The 21,265-nt window shown below is 36.7% G+C and overlaps 1 protein-coding gene across 1 annotated transcript in view; it reads left to right on the top strand.

Moving 5' to 3' along the window:
• Positions 1-21,265, top strand: part of PRKCZ (protein kinase C zeta) — a 43,862-nt gene that overhangs the window by 16,799 nt on the left and 5,798 nt on the right. Inside the window, exons 6-17 of the mRNA XM_065696199.1 lie at positions 4,615-4,700; positions 7,644-7,775; positions 9,119-9,197; positions 9,879-9,931; positions 11,879-12,067; positions 13,456-13,553; positions 17,328-17,414; positions 18,102-18,237; positions 18,982-19,069; positions 19,216-19,335; positions 20,259-20,338; positions 20,905-20,994. Of these exons, the coding sequence (XP_065552271.1) occupies positions 4,615-4,700; positions 7,644-7,775; positions 9,119-9,197; positions 9,879-9,931; positions 11,879-12,067; positions 13,456-13,553; positions 17,328-17,414; positions 18,102-18,237; positions 18,982-19,069; positions 19,216-19,335; positions 20,259-20,338; positions 20,905-20,994 (1,238 nt within the window). The remainder of the gene's footprint in view (positions 1-4,614; positions 4,701-7,643; positions 7,776-9,118; positions 9,198-9,878; positions 9,932-11,878; positions 12,068-13,455; positions 13,554-17,327; positions 17,415-18,101; positions 18,238-18,981; positions 19,070-19,215; positions 19,336-20,258; positions 20,339-20,904; positions 20,995-21,265) is intronic.

Below are 21,265 nucleotides of genomic sequence, written 5' to 3'. Positions count from 1 at the left end.
GGACTGGAATACTGGAGGGAAATTTGTTGTTTGACTAGGTAATAATCTGAGTAAACTCTGGGCTGTTAGTCACTGATTTATGTTCTTAACAATTTTTAGTGATCAGTTAAATGTTTTAGTCTCACAAGTAAATAACTTCAAATTCTGTGATTGTCTTGACTTGGGGTGGGAACTAGATGATCTTTAAGGTCCCTTCTAACCTGAACTGTTTTATGACTTCACAGTTCATGTTCTAGAATTCAGTGTGGAAGTGGATCAACCAGACTTGCTGCAATTTCTCCACCAGGTGACTGGGAGATTCCTGTTAATATCCTAGTTTAATACCAGATTTATCCATCTTGGTAACATCGCCTTCATCACCTTGCAGTGGCATGGAGCCATTTGAACAGAAGGATACGAATATGAGCAACCAAGAGATGATGTATGAGAAAACAGTGTGTATGAAGGACAGGTTTCCCACCTTGTAGTCCTGAAGTGGAAGTTGGTTGACCCTCTTCAAAGTCAGTGGGGAAATAGGATATTTAAACAGTGTTTTTTAGCTGTGTCACAGTAAACGCTGAGTGGATATTACAGTTCTATGAGATACAGCTTTATTTCCTTGTTAGTTACCTGCTGATGCTGTATGTAGTGAACTTCGTTTGTTATTATTGCTGTTTTAATTGTGCTTGATCTTGTTTTCATGAAGGTTGATCTGACTTGGTAGTTAAATATAGTGTCTTGCAAAAGAAAAGAAGAATAGAGGTATGGTTTCCCAATTGCTGATCAGTTTTAAATTCAATTAAAAAAAAGCTAACTTTTGACCCTTTTAATAAATGAAAGAGGTGAAAGCACTTTAATATATTTATTGTTAAGGATACGCTTTCCTAACATCTGAAAAGGGATGGCACTGGTACATAGCAGCTATTTCTTAATAAAGAGGACAGATTAACATCCTGTACAAGATCTGTATGTTAGATGCTTCAGAAAACAGTACTTCTATTATTTCAATTTAACTATTTGGAACATATTAAATAACAAATATGTGAAACAACATACTATTGAAGTTCTTTTGAATTGACTTGCACAAAATTTATTCTGTCTTTATTTGTAACTATTTTTATTTTATATTTTAATCTAATTCAGATTCTATCTAAAATACTAATATCAATTTCCTACTTGTAATTTGTGAGTTGGTTCTGGAAGAATGCTCACTTGTATGCTCAGCAAAACATTAAAAGAACAAAACAAAACCTGGGCATTCTCATACTGTGCAGCTGGCAGGCAATGTAATTGGCCTGTAAACAAGTTGCATTAGTCTCTGAGAAGTGATGTGCAACAATAGCAATTAATAGCTGTACTTAGTATAGTAAAAGATTTCATTATAGTTTGATCACGTAAAAGCAGACTTTGGAATTTGTAAATTCAGATGCAGAGGACATAATTGTTTGGCGGGCATCTTGCTGACATTCATTGGTGTGAACCACAGTCTTTGCATGACACATTATTTCTGTTACATATTCTGGGAGATACAAGCATTTATAAACTTGCTGAAGGAGAAAAATATTTTGGGCCTGGGGGCAGGTTGGGCCAGTCTTCTAAACTGTTTTTCTCCAGTGCTGGGGAAGGACACTGTCGGTTGAAAAATGTCTGTGCCTTCTTCTGTTTCTGCCTGCTTTATTAAGTTACATTTTCAAAGGCAAGGTTCACATCCTTCCTGCGAAGTTCTGCAGAGGTCACTATTGAATTGAGGGAGTATCTTCTGTAGATGAGTTAATTTGGAACGAACACAGAGCAATGGACAAACTGCTCATCCATTTGTAGCCTCACTTAAATATTTTTGTGTAATTTTCCCATGATGTTTTTTCTACAGTATTTTTTTAAAGATGGAAAAAAAAACCCTTTTTTGTATTAAAAAAAAAAAACCCAATATGAAGTATATTTATAAGGTTCATTACTGTTAGTGATATGGATGCACAGCTTGACAACAGAGGGAAGAATTGCACAGCAGCAAGAGCCAGTTGTTTCACACGGCTTTTTACGTGGAGACAGCTGGTTAATTTTGTTTTGCTTTGAGTATTTTTATTTACCTTGTAATCATACCTAAAAACAGTCTCTTTATTTCCCTCCAATATTCCAGTCCTGGAAGTAGGTGAAGTTCAGTGCATTCATTTTAATTAGAATGCGTATTTGTGTTACTCAATAAAAATTTGTTATCCTTGTTAGCAGCTTAAAATATTGTTTGAATTTTCCCCTAAGCTTGTTCACATATAAAATGAATATTCAAAGAAACGACGTTTTTTCATCCCAAACACTTGATTTAATGTCGGAGAGAGGAAAGGTTTATTTTGATTAAGGCTATGATATCTCCTGCAGCTTCCAAGCAGCTGATTTCAAGTCCATAAAGAGTTAATAGATGTGCACTGTAAAATAAACGAAAAAGTAGCCCTTTCATTAAACACAGTAATTAAATACTCAAGCTTTTGTGATACCAAGAACATTATTGTCATAATAAATTTAATCTTGGTGTGTAATGATACCAGTAGAACTTGTGATATACAGGTGCGCCTTACAGCGATCACTGTTTTCTCTTTATATTTCTTTTTTTTTTACCTTGTGCACTTTTAGAGTCAGGGCTTAGGAACTGACTTCACTTAGACCCTGCGCTGTGTCAGGGGCAGTTACAGCAATAAATTGTAAATTTCTTCCAACCTTTTGAAGCTATGCACTATTAGTTCAGGTTTTGTTAGGTTGTTGCCTCACAAATATGAGATAAACCCTGACCGTGATTTTTATTATTTATTATTAATTAGGGAAGTGACTTGCTCCTTTATTTACAGACTTCATCAGCACAAGCTGCTCGGTAACTTACCATTCACTTAATATTCCTCATCTCAGTGATAAGCTCATGTTCAGCACACAGATGTAGTAGGTTGCCTCCATATGGTGCTTTGTCTAATGAATCAATTAGCTATTTTGGAAAAAATCCTTGTGAAGGTTTTTTCCCTCCTTGATGAAAAGTCATCCTACAAACAGTGGAACAGTCTTTCACTGATGTCTGTGTTTGAGCATAGTTTTAGGCAGAAACTTTGCAATAGTTTCTCTAGATTCTCATTTAAATTGTCTGTGCTCAGGAAAATTAGGGTTTTTTTTGCTTTAAAGTTTGTATTTGGAGGTTTTGGGGAATGTTTGCATCAAAGACACTAAGCCATATACCTCTATTCTAGTGACTGCCTTTGCCCCTCCTATGGCCGGCAGTCTTTCAGAAGTTGTTAGGTATCATAATTGTGGTTTACTGTTGTCTTCTCAGTTATTTATACTTCCTATGCTGTTTAGTTCTCCCTGTAAAATGGCTATACTTACCAATTTTTCCATTGAAAGTAGATGAAATATGTTTTGTACAAGCTGCCAACTGTGTTGCTTTATAACTCGCATAAAGAATGTGTTTTTAAAAAGGCATGCAGTTAAAACTTTGTACTGGATAATCTTGTTCACCATGTTATTTCAAAATAATGGTATCAAAGTGGGGGTTCTAGATTTTCACATTTCTGTTTTCAAGTAAGAGCATATTCTAGCACCCATAAAAACACAGTAAAATAATTTTCCTGGAAATGTTTAAGGGGATGTGTCAGACTGGGAGAACCCCTAAAATGGAATCTCCTTATAGGTGTAACTAGAACTGATTATTAGGTAATGAAAATCTGACAATTTAAAAACTATTTTTAAGCAGCTTAAAAATAGGAATATGTTATTAGTTTTAACACTGCTGAATTTTCTGCTAAACTCTCCCCCTCTTTCCCCCTCGACTCCTCAGTCCACCCAGTGCCCACTCGTACCACCAGCTGTGGAAAGCTCATGGTCCTGCTTATGTGGCAGGGGTTGGCTGTGTCACCCTTATAGCAGCTCTGTATAGAACTGGTGTCACACAGCACATTTTACAACACTTAATATTAAATATCGAATTCTCTGGATACCCAGTCGCACAGAAATCGCACATATGGATATAAAAACAACAGTAGTTTGAAGTAGGTGCCAGGTACTCTCACGTTGGGGCCTCTTGAAAAGTCTGGCTTAAACAGATTACATGATTTCTTGTTGTTATGTTTAGAATAGATTAGAAATAATTGCAGACCTGCATTTGAACTGTTTCCATAACCAGAGAAATATTTTGGACAACATTTAATTGCAACTTAAAAATGAGGTCAAATAATGTAACTCTCAAAGCTTGTAACGTCTTTAATATTACACATCTAAAGCATTATTAGCATCAAACCTTTATGTGAAGGTGAGATCAGTATCGTGGTTGTACCAGAGGAGGTGGTTTATTTAGCACTTTTGTGTCCCTCTCACCTGAGCTTGCAGAGTGAGCAGCCAAGAAATGGTAACAAGATTATGATCATGTGATGGAAAAGAGACACTGATAGGAGAAAAGGGAGAGGCAGAGGGGAAGGCACATCCTGCAGGAGCTGTCAGTTACGACTGCCTTTACGTATTAAAAACAAGGCAGCAGAGATTTTAGCTGTGCGTTGATTTTTGGAAAAGCAAGATTGGTTTAAGTCACAACTTGCTTAATGTAGTGTGTCTGGTATTCCTGTGCCACCATGCTGCTGCTTTACACCTTTTTAATCTCTTTCTTAGAGTCAATCTACCGCCGTGGAGCCAGAAGATGGAGGAAGCTGTACCGAGTGAATGGGCATTTGTTTCAAGCCAAACGTTTTAACAGAGTGAGTACTGTTGCATAAAATGTTGGGTTTTGGTAATGTTCTGTGGTAATTGTTTTTCTCAGCCTGTGCTTTTTCTGTATTTGAGTATTGAAAAGAAAAGCAAGATGCTTATTCATGTGATTTCTCAGTCTATGCAGTGTTATTCAGGTCATAACAATCAGAAAAACTTGAAAGTCTTTGAACCTGGGGTGGAGTTAATATGTTATTGGTGGGAATTACTTTTAATGTCTCAAAAAAGCTGGGTTTGTGCCTATTTAAACTGATGCTTGCTTAGAGAAGCTTTTCTCCTCCCTACTCTACGTGATTTTGATTGCTTGTCAGCATGATCTTTTACTTTTGGTACTTTTTGTCATTCTTACAGCTCTTAAAGAGATCTTGATTTTTTTGCTTTAAATGAGTTGAATCTGAGGTATTACATCATCTGATTAGGAAATAGATCTGGTTTATTGAGCTAAAATACAACTATTTTAAGAATCTGACTTAATCCATGTAAGGAAGTGAATGTAGCTTTAAGACTGAGACACCTCCTTCACTTATCCCATTACGCCTAAGTTTTGCAGCATATGTACAAATGTAGTACATAAACACTTCAGGGAACTCTGTACAGACCTGAGTGCAGTGAGGGAAGTGAGCTCTTTGATTCAGTAGTGGCTGTTTTTTAAAATTAAATTAGTGCTTTTCCTTTTGCTCCCCACCCAAAAACTGTATTGAAAGAAGGAAAAGCCTCTTCAAACTCAGTATTTGATCCCTAGATACGTGAAAAATGTCACATATCCAAGTTACAACATGCATTCGTGTAATGGGGTGTGCCAACTCAAGTTTTTTAATTTATAGTGTGAAACACATACTTTTTGTGCTTATTTGCTCTGTAGTCCAAACGTTTCTTTGAAACATTGTGAGTGCATACCTGCCACATTAACAGTCCATGACGTTACAGTGTTCTAATTGAGAATAGGCAGATACTGAATATGCATATAAAGGTTTTAACACTTCATTAGTATGTCCGTTTGTTAACAGTCCTAAACAAGACTACTTTGTAACTGTCTTTATACAAATGGAATCATACAAAGTCGGAACACAAGCCATATCGAACTTCAGTTAGTAATAAAGTGGACATGAACTGCAAAATGTGCTATAAGAATGTATAAATTTATAAGAAGTCATGGTCATGTATGTATTACCAAATAAAATACCAAGTTTTAATGTTGACTGAATTTTTAAGGTTGAAGTATGACCTTAGGAATTAATTCCTTTTTCAAAATAACCTTTTAGAACTCTCAGATAATTCAGGAAAATGAACACATGCCAGTATCTAAACTTTAATCTTGCTTAACATGAAGGTTAACACATACGGAACTCTTTGTATGTGTGTTGGAGAGCCAGGAGAGGAATACCAGCATTAATGGAAGGAATTTGGGAGCCGCCTCTACATCTTCCCCCACACACACCTTGTTTCCCTGCATCTGTCTGAAGTAAATGAAACTATTTTCTTGTATGTCATTTCCAGGACCTAAGACATTTTATTTAGTCTTAATACTACTGCTGCCAAACCTAGACAGGGATACTGAAGGAAGTCTGATTGACCGGGAATTGTGAAAGAAGTGGCTATAGATGTCCAAGGTTGCCTCTCTTATGAGGCAGTATGGTTGTGTTGTGTTGGGTTCTTTTCCCCGCCCCGAGCAATGCAGTTTGGGTTTCTCCTGATCAAGGGCAATTGGCTGTGCAGATGAGTGGGATGTCATTAAGGTTTGCTTTCTGCAGCTATCAAAACCTGAGAAGGGCAATACAGAAGGTTTGTTTTTTAAATTATCAATTCTTTGATCATTATTTCTTTTCTCCTTAGTATATTTTTTTTCTAATACTACTTGTAAGGATTTCTAGTAGCTTAATGCTTTTGGGCAGGACACTGTGTGATTCATTAGTCTGAGGATGTGAATAACCACACTCTAACTGGCACTTTGCTGGGAGGAACAGACCTGCTCTGTTCTGTTCTGCGGCTTCGGGACAGTTGCAGAGCTCTGCCTGAGCCTGGGGATGAGAGCAGGGCTTCATGTGCAGCTTGCAGGGTGATGGACAATGCCTTAGGCTGTGACAGCACTCGCTGCAGAAGATGTGTAGATAGGGAATAATGAGTAAGTCTTGTGCTGGCAACCTGTGCACTGTGCAGAGGGATCACCTGATGCTGGGTGACTTCTTGGCATGTTAAGAAGCTCATATTACGATTTGGCACTTTGGGTAGAGTGGATAAAATGACCACAGCGCACACACAACCTGGAAAAAATATTTCAGGACCTGCCCTGTTAAAGTCAACAGTAGAATGTCTGGCGTCTGGATTTGTCCTCCTTTTGGTTTAATTTAGTCAGATGCTATGTCACTGCATGTAGGGGAAAAAAAGACCATATATTTTTGCTATTAAATGGTGCAAGATACAGAGGTTTTACATCAGACTTGATAGCTGAATTTTAATTATGCAAAGTTTCTACCTCTGTTAAAGTATATATGTGCAGGTATAGAACATGCTTCATACTTTAACTTGTATTGTGTAACATTTTGTTATGTTGTCATCCAAAGCTGTCAGGCCAGGTGGGTTTTATGCATAATGGTGTAGTACAAATTTCTGCCAGCTTTCTTTGGGTGACCTCTGTCAGAATCTGAAATTTGAAATATTCTCTAGGCATAATTTGCTAATATTAAGCTGTAATGTGTTCCATAGGCTTGGGACATTTTCTTAACATTCATTAAAAAAGGCCTGCATTTAATTGAGTTCTAAGCATGAAGTATAACCTTCAGTTATTAGGAAACCCCTGGATATTCTAAGAGAAATATTATTGTGCATCTATTAGGAAGTGACTGATTTTGTAGGTGAATTCTTGCTGCTTGATAACTACTGTTTTAGTAAAAGGAATTGGTCACTGAATTGATGACGTGCATTCTGGCTTTTAGAGAGCGTACTGTGGCCAGTGCAGTGAAAGGATATGGGGTCTGGGAAGGCAAGGCTACAAGTGTATCAACTGCAAGTTGTTGGTCCATAAGCGTTGCCATATACTTGTTCCACTGACCTGCAAAAGGCATATGGTAAGTTTGTGTTTTGTATGAAGCTAAGATGTTTCCTTGTGTCCTGAGTAGCTGTTTGTGGATGTACCTCTTGTGTAATTAAATGCTGTGTGTAGTGGTGGAGCTGTAACTCCTGGTGGTGGTTGCTTTTCACTTTCTGAACTGAGAAGGTCTCTGGAGGACAAGCCTTTGGATTGTGAGCAGCAGAAACAAAGTGAGGAAAGAAAACTTGTGATATGAATTGTGTGCAAGTTTGAGTTTCCCTCTTCCAGTAGACACGCTGTATTTTACGGAGAGATAAAGAGTTGTCGTTGACAATCATAGAAGCATAGACTGATTAGAGTTGGAAGGTACCTTAAAGCTGATCCAGTCCCAACACCCAGCTATGGGCAGGGCCACCTTCCACTAGAGCAGGTTGCTCCAAGCCCCCTCCAGCCTGGGCTTGGACACTGCCAGGGATGGGGCAGCCACAGCTTCTCAGGAAAGATCCTAGATTTCTTCCTTTTAGCCTATGGGAATATTTTAAGAACTGAGGCACTTGTGTGGTTTTTGCACTACTGCATGCAAACAGGCTTTAATGTTCTTCCACCTCAGCTTCTCCAGTGTTCTTTCATCCTCTGTTTCCCTCATACATTCCAGTGGCAATATTTGATTTTCCTAGGTTATACCATTAATCTGTATCCCTGAATTTTAGCCCTTCTTCTACTCACTGCTGACAGCCAGTATCTCACTGGTTGTTGTGTCATGTTCTTTCTAATTCAGAACTTAAATCAGTATTTTTCTTTATTGCACTGCTAGGTTCTTTGTCAACTTATTTGTGCATGCTGCTATACCTACTGGAATAGTCTTACATGTCTCTCAATGACTTGTGATTGATACCAGTGTCTAAATGTGCTATAAAACTATTGGGTATTATGATCTTTACGAATTCATGTTGTACCCTTGTATTGAGGAACAATTCCTGTTTTTAAACAGGAAAGGAATATGCCAGTGCTCTAAATGGAGTGTGTAACATCATGTTGAAGTGTTTACTTTGTTGCTGTTCCATGTGAAGCAGACTCAGAAGTCTTAAATAGAATAAAGTTTTTAACTTTGTAACAAACTATACTAATCTTGCTTTTAGAAGACAGCTAAGTATCTGTTGTAGAGAACGGTCAAGGTAGCATTTAGGCATTTTGTAGGCTGGTTTCATAACGCATCACAAAGTGTTAGTGGTCAGAAATACTTTTACAAAACACAATTTTCATTGTGGAGGATACAAATGTTAGGTTCTCATTGCATTGTAGTTCAGTGCAAGACATACTCGTTTAAATTTACTGCATAAACCCATGTTTTTTTCCTATGTTACTTGTGTGTTCTGCAAGGATTCGGTCATGCCTTCCCAGGAACCTCAGTTAGATGATAAAAATGATGTTGGCCTCCCTTCAGAAGAAACTGATGGAAGTGAGTACTGTCTTAAGTCAAAATTCCTGTGTCTCTCCATTTGGAGGTCCAGTTTCCACTCTACCTGTTTAGGTTTGTTTTTTAGTAAAGTTTACCTTAGATTAGCTCTCGTTTAGTCCCGTGGACTCATTAGGGACTCAATTACAGTAAACATACTTCTGAAACGTGTCATCTGGTTTGGTTTCATCCTAAATTCATAAGCTCTGAAACCAAACCACAATGGAAAGTTAAGCATGGAGCAATTTGGAACAATAGATGTACTTTTTAAAACAAACCCCTGTGTTTCTGATCCAAACTGGGATGCTAATAAATGCACCCTCAGCCTTTAAGTATTTTGTAATTTTGTGTGGTTTATAGTATTCTTTCTAGGTTACCATTATTAATGATTTAACCTGTCTTGTTTTCAGGGGCCATTTACCACACCCATTCTTGGAAATGACTCTGTCCTTTGTCAGATGCTGCTAGAGCTCAAAAGTCCATTAATGAATTTCTTGCTGTCTCAGAGTAGTTTCTGCTGCACCCTGCTGTCAGAATTACAAGAAAAGTAGGAAAGTTTGGTCAACTGTCCCATAGTATTTAAAGCAAAGTGCTGACCCTAAGCTACTGAATCTTTCCATTTATCAACTTTGAAAATGATTTCTAATGAAGACCTTAACAACACTATTTGATTTCTTTTTTCAGTTCCCTACATTCCTTCAAACCGGAAACATGACAACATTAAAGATGACTCTGAGGTATGTGTTAAAAATATCTCTGTAGGTCACATTTACACACTCTGAATCATATACTTTTTATAAATATGCCAAATTATTTGCCCAGTTTTCTTCTGCTACCTTAGAAAAAAATAAAGTCTGATATTTCTTTTTGAAAATGGATTAGGTTTTTAAAGCATTTTTATCGTATGTTTTCAGGTTTCTTTTGTATCCAGCTCTTGTTATCCCAATTTTTTTATTTTTTCTTTTTTATCCCTTCCATTCATGTTGGAACAACAGTGATTTAGCAGAGGGTTTGACTTTATTGGTCCTAGCAACAAATGGAGGCTCTGACATTATCTTGTCTGCTCTCTAATGGATATACCCCCTTCCATCGCCCTCAGGCTGTGATTATGAAAGTTGGTTCAGTATGATAATACATTAACTATCCAGCTGAGAGGTTTCACATAAACAATACCTAAGAATTTATGGACAGCTCCTGTGGAAATACAAATGCAGTAACATATATTTAAACTCTGGTTTTCAGCTCTTTTATAGATGATCTGATAAAATCTTTGCATACCAAGAATGTTATTCCCTTAAAGCAGTTTGAACAATCCCAATACTCTTTAATTCTAAAGGGCTCCAAGTCACTTCTTTAAAAGAAGTGCTTCTGGCATATTTAAAGTAAATAGGATGCACTCTGCAGAACACTAACAGTTTGATACCCCACTTTTAGCTAGCCTGCACTTTTTTTTTTCTTTACCGCCACTACAATACTTGTCACTACCATTATTTCACACTTGAGTACTTCCTGCTCATGGGTGAGTGATTTTTTTCAGTCACATCTTCAGATTTTTGTCTTGGATTCAGAGATGGAAAGGTATAAGTTTAAAACATGTCAGAATTGTGATCTGGAGTTGCTGACTTCTGCCAAGGTTAGTGTTCAGGTAAATACTGTCTGTATTTAGATTTCTATAGGTGCTATTTGCTCAAGCTCAAGTGTCCTGAATTATGCTGCTCTGATTTTCTCACCTTACTTTCAAGCTTTAATAAAATAATTTAAGTTGTCCTACAGACAGGAAGTAGCATTCTGGGAGCTGCTTTGATGAGAATCTTTAAGCTCAGAGCAATCTCTTCTAAGAGCAGTCAATCCTAGATCAAGATCCTTTATATAAGTACTTTCCATAGTTCAGCAGAATGTTGATCTCTCTACAAGTACAGTAGTATGAGGTCAGATATAAATAGGCCACAGAAGTATGTCAAAGCATTGTCTATATTGGTAAAACATGAAATGTCAAAGTACCTGCTGCATTTGCCTAGTTCAACTGCTTGTTCTTCAGTCTCACATGTTCGCATTTAACTTCAGCAAAAAGTAAAGATAAAATTTATCTTTTTAAATAATAAACTTTTAAATAAAATTCTTCATAGTGGTATATTTGCTTCAAATTCTCACATTTGAGAAACAGAAATCTGCTTCTGTATGTTCCCAGGCACCTATTAGAAGCTGTACTTAATACAAGCAGTTGTTACCTAAACTCAAACCAAGACAGGTATATTCATTAGCGAATGATTGTTTCTTTATCCTCTTCCTTTTTAGAGAGCCTTTATTAATTTGTACTGCATTATCTGTCAGAATATGAAATATTTTCTTCACTTAGTACAAAGGATAATTCTGTGTGGTTCAAGAATTGGAGTAAAACTTCATTTCTCAGGACATTGCCTTCTGTTTTCCAGTAGGGAAGCTTAAATAATTTATCTAACAAACTACTGCCTTGAAAACCATAGTGACTTTTAGCAAGAACAAAACCAATACTAAGTGAACATTTCCAAACAAATGTGCTCTTATCAGTCATTCAGATCTGTGTGCTACTGACAATGGGAAGCAAACTCAGCACATTCTGTCCAGTGGTCAAAGATCTCTTTGCTTTAATAGTCACTTGTTTTGAAAATGTCTTCTGTTTCTAGCATCTGTTTCTTTTTATACAGGAAATCAAACCAGTCATTGATGGAATGGATGGAATTAAGATTTCTCAGGGACTTGGACTACAGGACTTTGATTTAATCAGAGTTATTGGACGCGGAAGTTATGCCAAAGTTCTTTTAGTTCGGTTAAAAAAGAATGATCAAATTTATGCTATGAAAGTAGTGAAAAAAGAATTGGTCCATGATGATGAGGTAAAAGTCTGTGTTGATTGCATTCTGTTACTGTAAAAACTTACTGTGCTTTAACAAGAAACTTTAAACTAAGAAAGCAGCTATTTCTGTAATAGAGGTTTTACTAACTTCTGAACTCATTTGTCATCAAGTGGCTGCATGAAGCACTGAGATTAAATCTGAGACAAATGTCCCTTGTGTTAATAACAATTACCAGCTATTAATAGTCTTAGTAGAATGCACATGAAAAATATTCCAACCTGGATATGCTGCAAGTGGTGAGATAAATAGGGTGGCATTTAGGCACTTACCTTTGAAGGCAAATGAATGTAGCTGCAGATTACTGTCTGTGTTTCGGAATAGGAGCTAAAACTGTTCTGAGTCATGATTTTACTCAAAACTGGATTGTGGCTCATGTTTGGATGCAAGTTTACTGTTCCATGGTCTTCAGGAGTGTCTGAACACAAAACCTAACAGATTAATTTGGTGGTGACACTTCTTTATTTCCTTTGAGACTCCAGTTTCACTAACTATCCTTGACAAGAAGGCCTGGTCTCTCAGTGCCAGTATTTGTTATCTTCAGATTGGTTGGAAAGCTGGAAGTATTTGCTGGAAAGGGAGAATTTTAAGCACAATTACGTTTCCAGTTTATTAGCAGAGTACTGAGTGTTTGCAGGGTGGAACATGATCAGTGTATTGCATCAAGAGTGAATACTGCTAAAACCAAATGTCCGTAAAGGTTAAATTTTGGATGGTTGTATGAAAAATTACCGAATGCTTTGTTATTGGGGGTCTGAATCTTGCAGTACTGTGCTCATATCTGTCAAATTTTTATAGGGTTTTATTATATGGTATTGCTCTGGGTGCTCAGGACTTCTCCCCATTGAAGTACTAAAGGTAGTCTATGATGTTTTAAGAAAGTTTGTCCAGCCAAAATCAAAGACTGTTTTGGTAGTTTCATTGAATTAATTTTGAGTTTCAGATGAGAAAGTGAATTTCAGTTTATTTTGAGCATTGTAAAACCATTGTAACATAAGCAATGTGAATTCACATTGCTTATGTTACTGGCATGAGTTGCCTCAGCAGCTTTAGGATCATTTATCCAAGCTAGTTGAATTTATTTCTATGAAGCAGTGTGAGCAGTGTGTCAAATATTGCAGATGTTATGATATTTTAAAATGGCTTAAGTTTTGTGCAGAACTTTCTAAATGGTTAAGAAACTTCTGAATATATAATGGAATTAAAATGTTTTATAACTTCCTCCAGATTTTAGGGGGGTTTGTCTTTCTGAAGAACATGTGTAACAGTGATGGTGTATGTGCAAGGGAGCATAGATGTTCACAATTTTCTGGGAATACCCCCAGTGATTATCCAGCAGGAGTTCTGATTGTTCAATTACTCTATTTCAGGATATTGATTGGGTACAGACAGAGAAACATGTGTTTGAACAGGCATCCAGTAACCCATTCCTAGTTGGTTTACATTCATGCTTTCAAACAACAAGTCGGTAAGAAAGATCTGAAATTATTTTGTTTTTAAAATCTTGCTCATTGTACTAATTGCTTCTCATAAAGCAAAAATAACCAGCGCTGTCCCACTGTCAGGAGTGTTCAGAAGGAAGCATTAGTATTGCTACAGCAAAGCCGGTTCCAGCGGGGAAGCTTAGCCAGTGTGGTGTGAAGGAAAAGGCTGGTATCCCAGGTCCAGACCTAAAGGTAGAACATGAATGAGGAGGAGGAGGAACTGTGTGCTGTCTTCCTGAACACAGGCTGTGTGGCTTTGGGAAGAGGAAGATAGGTAGTAGGGTTAAACACAGCATTGTAGGGGAGAGGTTATAATGCCTGATGCTATTGAACAGGGCCATTCTCAGAGGACCAGGCTGTAGTTCTCTGTTCTTCAAATTAGCATAAGAGTTGGGCTGCTCAGCAGTGATAATTTTTAATAACTTAAAAACTACATGTGTATGAAGTAATTTTTGCTTACAAAGCTTAGCACCTATTGATGAAGTATGTGATTTTATTTGAAAAAGTGCTAAATAAACTCTTAGCTACTTTAAAATACTTTTTTTTTTTTTTTGTCCTTGTGTGCCCAATCCAAAATGGGTTACTTGCTTCTTATTTTGTGATTGGAATATAAAGAAAATCAAGAACTTTTATGCCCATGCTTATGTATGTCCCTGTGGAATTATGGATGTTTGGGGGTTGTAGTTTGAGGTGATTTTGTTTCCACCGGTACCTACTTGCTGTTACACTTCTATAAGTGAAAGGCCTTTTAAGCTAAACCAATATTTTCACCAAGTACTAAATAGTACTGAACATGTAATGTAGCAGTTCAAGTGGTCAGGCAGGGTGAGGTATTGAGCATGAGGTTACTTAGAAATATTGGGAACAATTAAAAGGGCTGAGGTCAGCAACAGAAAGATCTTTTGCATAACACTTTGGTACTTACACTGGCATACTTGGGGAGCAGAAATACTGAAAAGTAGCTGAACGTAATCAAAACTTTCTGTATTCCTGCTGTGTCTTCTGGAGTCCTTTTTCCAGCCTGGCTTCTACTTGCAGTGAAACTGTAGTGGTTTGCTTGCCTTCAGCCTTTTGCCATGGATAGAGCTGCAATGTCATGAATTCAAAATTTGGTTATAGCTGTAATGTTAAAAAAAACCAACATGATCATAACCTCATTACAGGAACAGAGAAGCACAAAACTGACTTCAAGTGAATAAGCTCATCAACATTAGCTGGTTTTAACTGGCCCAAAGAAAACAAGTTGTAATATGAGAATAGTTTATGTATAAGGGTGCTAATAAGAGGGGAAAAAAGTTACAAAATAACATGTTGTTGCTCCTAAATGTAACTTTAATAGATTTTTAAGGTAAGAAAAATGTGTACTTATAGATGCTGATTGATGCTAAATGTAGCTGTTTGCATTGTTCTGGATACTAGCGATGCTTGTTCTATTATTGTCGTAAGACATGTACCTTGGGCTTGCACAGACTTGCCAGATAAGTGTCTTCCAAGGATGGCAACAATCCAAAACCTCCATCCTGCAAAATCACTGATGTTTGAGTAAATCCTTCTATAACTAGCAAGGACTATCAGTGTTCACACATGTGCTAAAACATGACTTGACACAAGGAACCTCAAATTGCAGGCTCTGGATGATGATAAAACATTTGAAAGCTTCCAAATTGGGTAGGAAATTTGGAAGCAAAAAAATAATCAGGAATGCTGTAATGAAATGCTCATGGCATTATCTATCTCATTTGTGATTTATTTTTTAGTTTTTATAATATAAAAGTTTTTATAAATTTTTTTTTTCTAAAAAAATCTAAGTTTTTATAGAAGTCTTTATATTCTTGTGGGGAAGCCACTGAAAGATGTGCAAGCTGGGTTGTGTCCAGTAATTTTTCCTTGTTTACCTTTGAAGTTTTTAACACTTTAAGTGTTTCAAATGAAGACTCCTTTTCAAAGGGAAGAAAGTAATCTTTATTATTACCAGTTAGAATGGGCTGAGAGAAGACTGGAGAGTGTCTTTTCCAAATGGAATGTTTTCCAGTGTGTGGATATATGGAAAGGAGTTTTCAGCTTGTGGAAAATGAGATGTATAAAGAAACAATACCTCCTGGGAGAGCTGCAGCTTTTATAAGGAGCCCTTACTCAACATGTTTCTATCTTGTTGGTCTCTCTGACCTTAGCAGCGTTGCCAGGATCATATTTTCCCAAGGATGAAATCTTTCTTGCATACTGTAATAGAAGTCTCTTTATACAGCTCATTCCACCTGTATTTGTTTCTTTCCCCTCCTGACTTTTCCCTTGTTTGTTTTGAGAAGGTTGTTTCAAAAGCTGCTCTGCAGAGGAGCTAATAAGCCCAGATCTGTGCCTAGATCTTTCCTTTAGTGACTATGCCATGTAGGGAGTGATGGAAAAGGGTCCATCATACTGTCGCTTAATTCACCGTTTTCTACAGATAAAGGTTGTGGCAAAGTCAAGGGAGTGTGGGATTTCATTGTGTGCCCTGCTGGCTCACCTTATTCAGTTTTCATCACTGGTAAATAATGGGTGTGTATGAGCTGAGTCTGTCAATCCTCAAATTCTTTAGTCTCAGTCTGTTCTTCAAATACAACAGAACGTTGTGGGTTTTCCTTTTAGGAATGACAGTATGTTTCTTAACACTGTATTGGGAAGAGCTCAGTGATGACCATATGATTTCACAGAAATGATCTTGTGTTTTTTAATAATATGCTAGATTTTGTTACTTAAATTGGAAAGAATATTATTGTCATCTACTATTCAGCTAAAACTTGCATGTTTTTTTGAAAGTAAATTCAGGTTACACTGCTCTAACTGAATTTGTCAACTTGCTTTCAGTACATCTGTTTGAGCTTTTCAAGAACTGAACCAGCACAAACAGCAAGCTTTGTAGTTATGTATTAATATTACAAATCCTACAAAACATACTGATCTGTAGTATTGCCAGATGCTCATGAATTGAGCAAATATTGTTATTTATTAAAGATGGTGACCTTTTAGTAGGAAAACTACATCAAATACGGATGCTAGTTTTCAGGTTTTGCCTATGCAGAAACCTTGTTGACTTCTATGTATGTAAGGTACATTTCATTTACAGAGCTCTCCAGATGTGATGCTGCAGCTTGGCTACTAAAAATGAACAGTATCTAGTCAAGCAGAGTAAGGATAATTGTTACATCAGGGTGAATCTGTCAGGTTTTCTCAGAAAGGTTTGAATTACAATACATCTTTCATTCTTAAATACTAAACCCCTTATTTCAAATGATCGGCATTGTTGTTGTTACTAATGTCATTTTTCAGATGAAAGATAATTCTACCTTTTCGGGATAAACCTTTGTTTTTGCCACGCACCATCTTCTAGCACACTTCCATGATTGTGCTGTAATTTTTAAAGAAGTCTGTATCTCATTATATGCTTTGGGTCTTTCTTTACTTCTGTTGATGAGTGAGTATCTCATTGGGCAAATGTTTTTGTCTTATGTGCTGTTTAAATAAGTTTCTGCAGCTTTTATACCAGACGGTAGCCTGTTGTATGTAGCTGCCTCTCCTTTATATGCAGTCTGTCATTTAAATAAAGGATGTGATCCTATATGGATCAAATAAGTACTCTTTTTTTTTCTCTTAGTTTCTGTGACTGTAAGAAGTCTAGAAGTCGATTCAAGAGTGGAAGTGAAAATGGTTTAATTTGGAAGGATAAGAATAGTTTTTCTTCAGTTTCCTTGGAATCCATTAATTGTATTATATACTTTCAGATTGTTTCTTGTCATAGAGTATGTAAACGGGGGAGATCTTATGTTTCATATGCAACGGCAAAGGAAGCTTCCAGAAGAACACGCAAGGTATTTCACTAACACAGTTGTAGTGGTTTTCCTGTGTTGTAGTTGTTTAAGGAAATACTTCCTCAAGTTTATTCCATACAAGTATATGAATAAAAAAGAAGGAACAAAAAGTTCATTCTCAAGTTTAGAATGTACTGCCCTGGGAAGAAATATGAATTTTGCTTTTCTGAAGAATATATATATTTTTCCAAGTAAGCAAGAATCTGTATTAACAGGTCCTCCTATTTATTTTTGTTTATTGTTTCATATTTAGGTAATACTTGTTTGATCTGTTGATGGAAGATGTAACTCTTCTATTTGCCTTGGTCTTACATTGAATTAATACAGTGTTGGCAGGAGAAGAGGAAAAATCTGGTCTGCATGGCTTTGCACTACACAAAGTCCTGTTCTAACTCTGAATAAGCGGAAAAGACAGACCTGTTTCATTGTTGGAATTTTCAGCAAAAAATATAGGATAAAGAATAAATATTTTCTTAATTAGTAAAATTAAAGTAATTTCCCATATTTAAAGGAATGGCTTTACACAAGGTCAGCGTCCTTATGGATAAGTGTAGCTTGGTTTTGGTGTGCTGCTGGTAGATAAAAGCTGACTGTAAAGTGATGCTTTAAGAAAAGATTATCTTTTTCTTTTTAATTGTGCCAGGTTTTGTACAATCTTAATGGGAATTTTCTTCTTTCCAATTTCAGGTTTTATGCTGCTGAAATTTGTATTGCTCTAAACTTCCTCCATGAAAGAGGCATAATCTACAGAGATTTAAAACTAGATAATGTTCTTCTAGATGCAGAGGGTCATATCAAATTAACAGATTATGGCATGTGCAAGGTAGGATTTTTCTTACGTTTCTTTTGTCACTTTGTCATTCAGCAGCATCTCTCTGGTTATGCTTTTAAGTCAAATACAGCATCCAGTGATTTGTAATTTTTTCTTTGTACATCTCAAGTTATGTGGGTCATTTTGCGGGACAGAAGTAGTTTGGCCCTTTGGGCAAGTCAGTTTCTTTTTGCTAAATGACTCAAGTTAGAAAAATTATGTTGAAGAAAATATGTTTTTAAAAGGGTCTTTTCCATCTCTTAACTGCTCCTGTGAGTCTGAATTTGTCATTCTCTGAGGCTGGACTCTGCAGATTAGTAACCAAAGGGGCTATCTGGTACCTCAGCTCTCAGGGGCCGTAATCTTGGGCCCTGAGAGGCAATTGAAAGAGCATCATTTTCAAAGCATCTGGCAACATGTAGCATGTTCTTAATGCGATGCTTTTTCACAACACCTGTTAGAAAAGGATTTCCAAATTGTTTATCTGGATTTGGTTTTAATTGTGTCTGTAACCAGTAAGCAAAAGGTTGTTAGAAGTGTGCTTTGACTCAGTTTTAATCAGTTAATTTGCTGAGATAAACTGTGAAGTCACAAGCCAGCTTTGAGCACTAAGAGCATTTGTTTTGCTCTAGCATTGCCTTTTTTTGAAAGGAAGGTCTTTAGAATTCCTAAATCACTTGGCTTTGCAAGTCTAATTAAGGGAAATTCCCAGAAAAGGAGGTCAACTTTTAATTTGTACATGATTTATGCATATAGGAAGGTTTGGGCCCTGGTGACACTACAAGCACTTTCTGCGGGACGCCAAATTACATTGCACCAGAGATCCTCAGAGGAGAAGAATATGGTAAGCTGTGACTAAACAATTTGCAGTTATAATAAATCACAAAGCAAAGTTCTAGTTGAACCAGGCTGTTGATCCTCACTTCTATGAGAGAAAACACTCAATTTCAGTGAGTCCTGGATGAAAATCTGCTCTACAAATGTTTCCAGGGTTCAGTGTGGACTGGTGGGCTCTCGGCGTGTTGATGTTTGAAATGATGGCAGGAAGGTCTCCGTTTGATATTATTACTGACAATCCAGACATGAACACTGAAGATTACCTCTTCCAAGGTACAGTCATTTGGACTTCTGTATTTCTTGGGGGAGAAACAGTGAAAATTCCAGTTCCTGCAGGACAGTTTGCGTTCCCTTTGCCATTGTTATCCTGTAGCTGTCTGTAAATCTACTGCAGATAAAGGCCTCAAGTATTTCCAGTTCTTCATCCCAGAAATTTACTTTGTTGAACTCGGATAAAATGGTCTGGAATGAGGAAGCCTTTTTCAGACAAGAAAATACTTCTTAAAAGATGTTCACAGTCCAGAGCTATCACAGAGTTGTCTGGAATGGTACTTTTGTTAGAAGCAAGTCTACAGGCCAAGAATGAATTTTAAAATGGAGTGCTACATGAGAGGGTAGGAGGATCTTTACTGACAGAAATATGTCAGCCTGTGGTTTTGCTCCAGATAACTTTTAGTTTTACTTCTGATGAAATTAATACTGACTTCTTTTAAGCAGTTCTACCCTTTAGGTATAGACGTGTGAGTAATACTTGCCATATTTATTACTACAGAAACTCTATAGCAGTTTGGGGAATTGAGAAGTGGCATGCTCCCTAATATGCAGAGCCATTCTTGAAAGTAATTACTGCAATTATTTAGTGCAGTTTGCAATGTTCTTCATATGAGCCTAATGTTAAATCAGTTACAGTTTAAAATTGCACCTTTCCATGTACTGAGGACAGTGGAAAAGTTTTTTTCCCTGCTTACGCTACAGTAGAAAAAGCTAGTGCAGCTAATATTTCTTTTAGGAAATCTTGAACTGTCACTATAACAGTGCATTGAATTACTGTAGCTCCTCTAGTTTGCATTATTTTAACTAATTACTCTGTCTTGTTTTCCAAATGGTCATGTACTTAAATAATACAGTGTTTCTGTTGAGATCATGGTCATGTCACAAACCAAAAGCCAATATTGCTGTTTTTAAACCTGTAACAGTTATTCTCGAGAAGCCAATCCGGATTCCAAGGTTTCTTTCTGTCAAGGCTTCCCACGTGTTAAAAGGGTTTTTAAACAAGGTAAATAACATTCTCTTATTTTTAGCATCTAAGATCTGGAAGTCAGAGCTTCCTGTTGAAAGCAATGCAGTTAAGAGGTTAATCTGCTTACTGTTGAGAAAACCTATAAAAGCTTTGTGTGCTGTATGTTAAAAGAAGCCACTTCTTAGCTGTTAATTTACTGAGTGAATTCCACAGCACAGACTTGATCTAAAAGCCTGAACCTAGTTGAAAAAAATAACTATAGGTTTGTTTCAAAGCTTTTTTCTGGAATACTTTATTACTTATCAAGCTGATTGAAATCCCAAGATTTTTAGGGGGGGAAAGGATATGAATTCTACATTACTAAATAAATCTTTTTTCTTTTTTTTTTTCTTAAGAAGTTGTAAACTATAATTTTAAAATGAAATTTGAAACAAACTTCATTTAAAAAAATAAATGAAAAAGAACAAAAATTCCTTGACAGGCCTACTATCTTAGCAGTAGTTTGCAGTCACGGGGAATGCTGGAGTCATGTATATGGGCTGTATGTGGGACAGAGACTGTAACTGGCTTTGAGTGTGTAATATGAGTTTGTGTTTCCACAGGATCCCAAAGAAAGGCTTGGTTGCCAGCCACAGACAGGATTTTCTGATATCAAGTCTCATACGTTTTTCCGCAGCATAGACTGGGATATGGTAAAAATTATTCTGTTTGTATCTGTCCAAAAGGAATAGATTCTTTAGTTCATTAGTTGTATGCACATGTAAAAGCCCCCTTTAAAAACAGGGAAATTCAATTCTATAAGAGGAAAAACTATTTTTCTTTCTCCAAGTGATGGAGGAACAAGGTTTCTTCCATGACCATAATGGAAAATCAGGCTTCCTTCTGAACTCTAGGAATGGTTACAACTTGGGGGTATTGATTTTAAAATAAATGATGAATTTTAAGAAGCACTGTAGGAGCCAT

The sequence above is a fragment of the Lathamus discolor genome, chromosome 16 (genome assembly GCF_037157495.1).
Source record: "Lathamus discolor isolate bLatDis1 chromosome 16, bLatDis1.hap1, whole genome shotgun sequence".
In the NCBI taxonomy this organism is placed as follows: domain Eukaryota; kingdom Metazoa; phylum Chordata; class Aves; order Psittaciformes; family Psittacidae; genus Lathamus; species Lathamus discolor.
The sequence above is the reverse complement of the archived record's forward strand: the minus strand, read 5'-3'. Positions and strand labels throughout refer to the sequence as shown.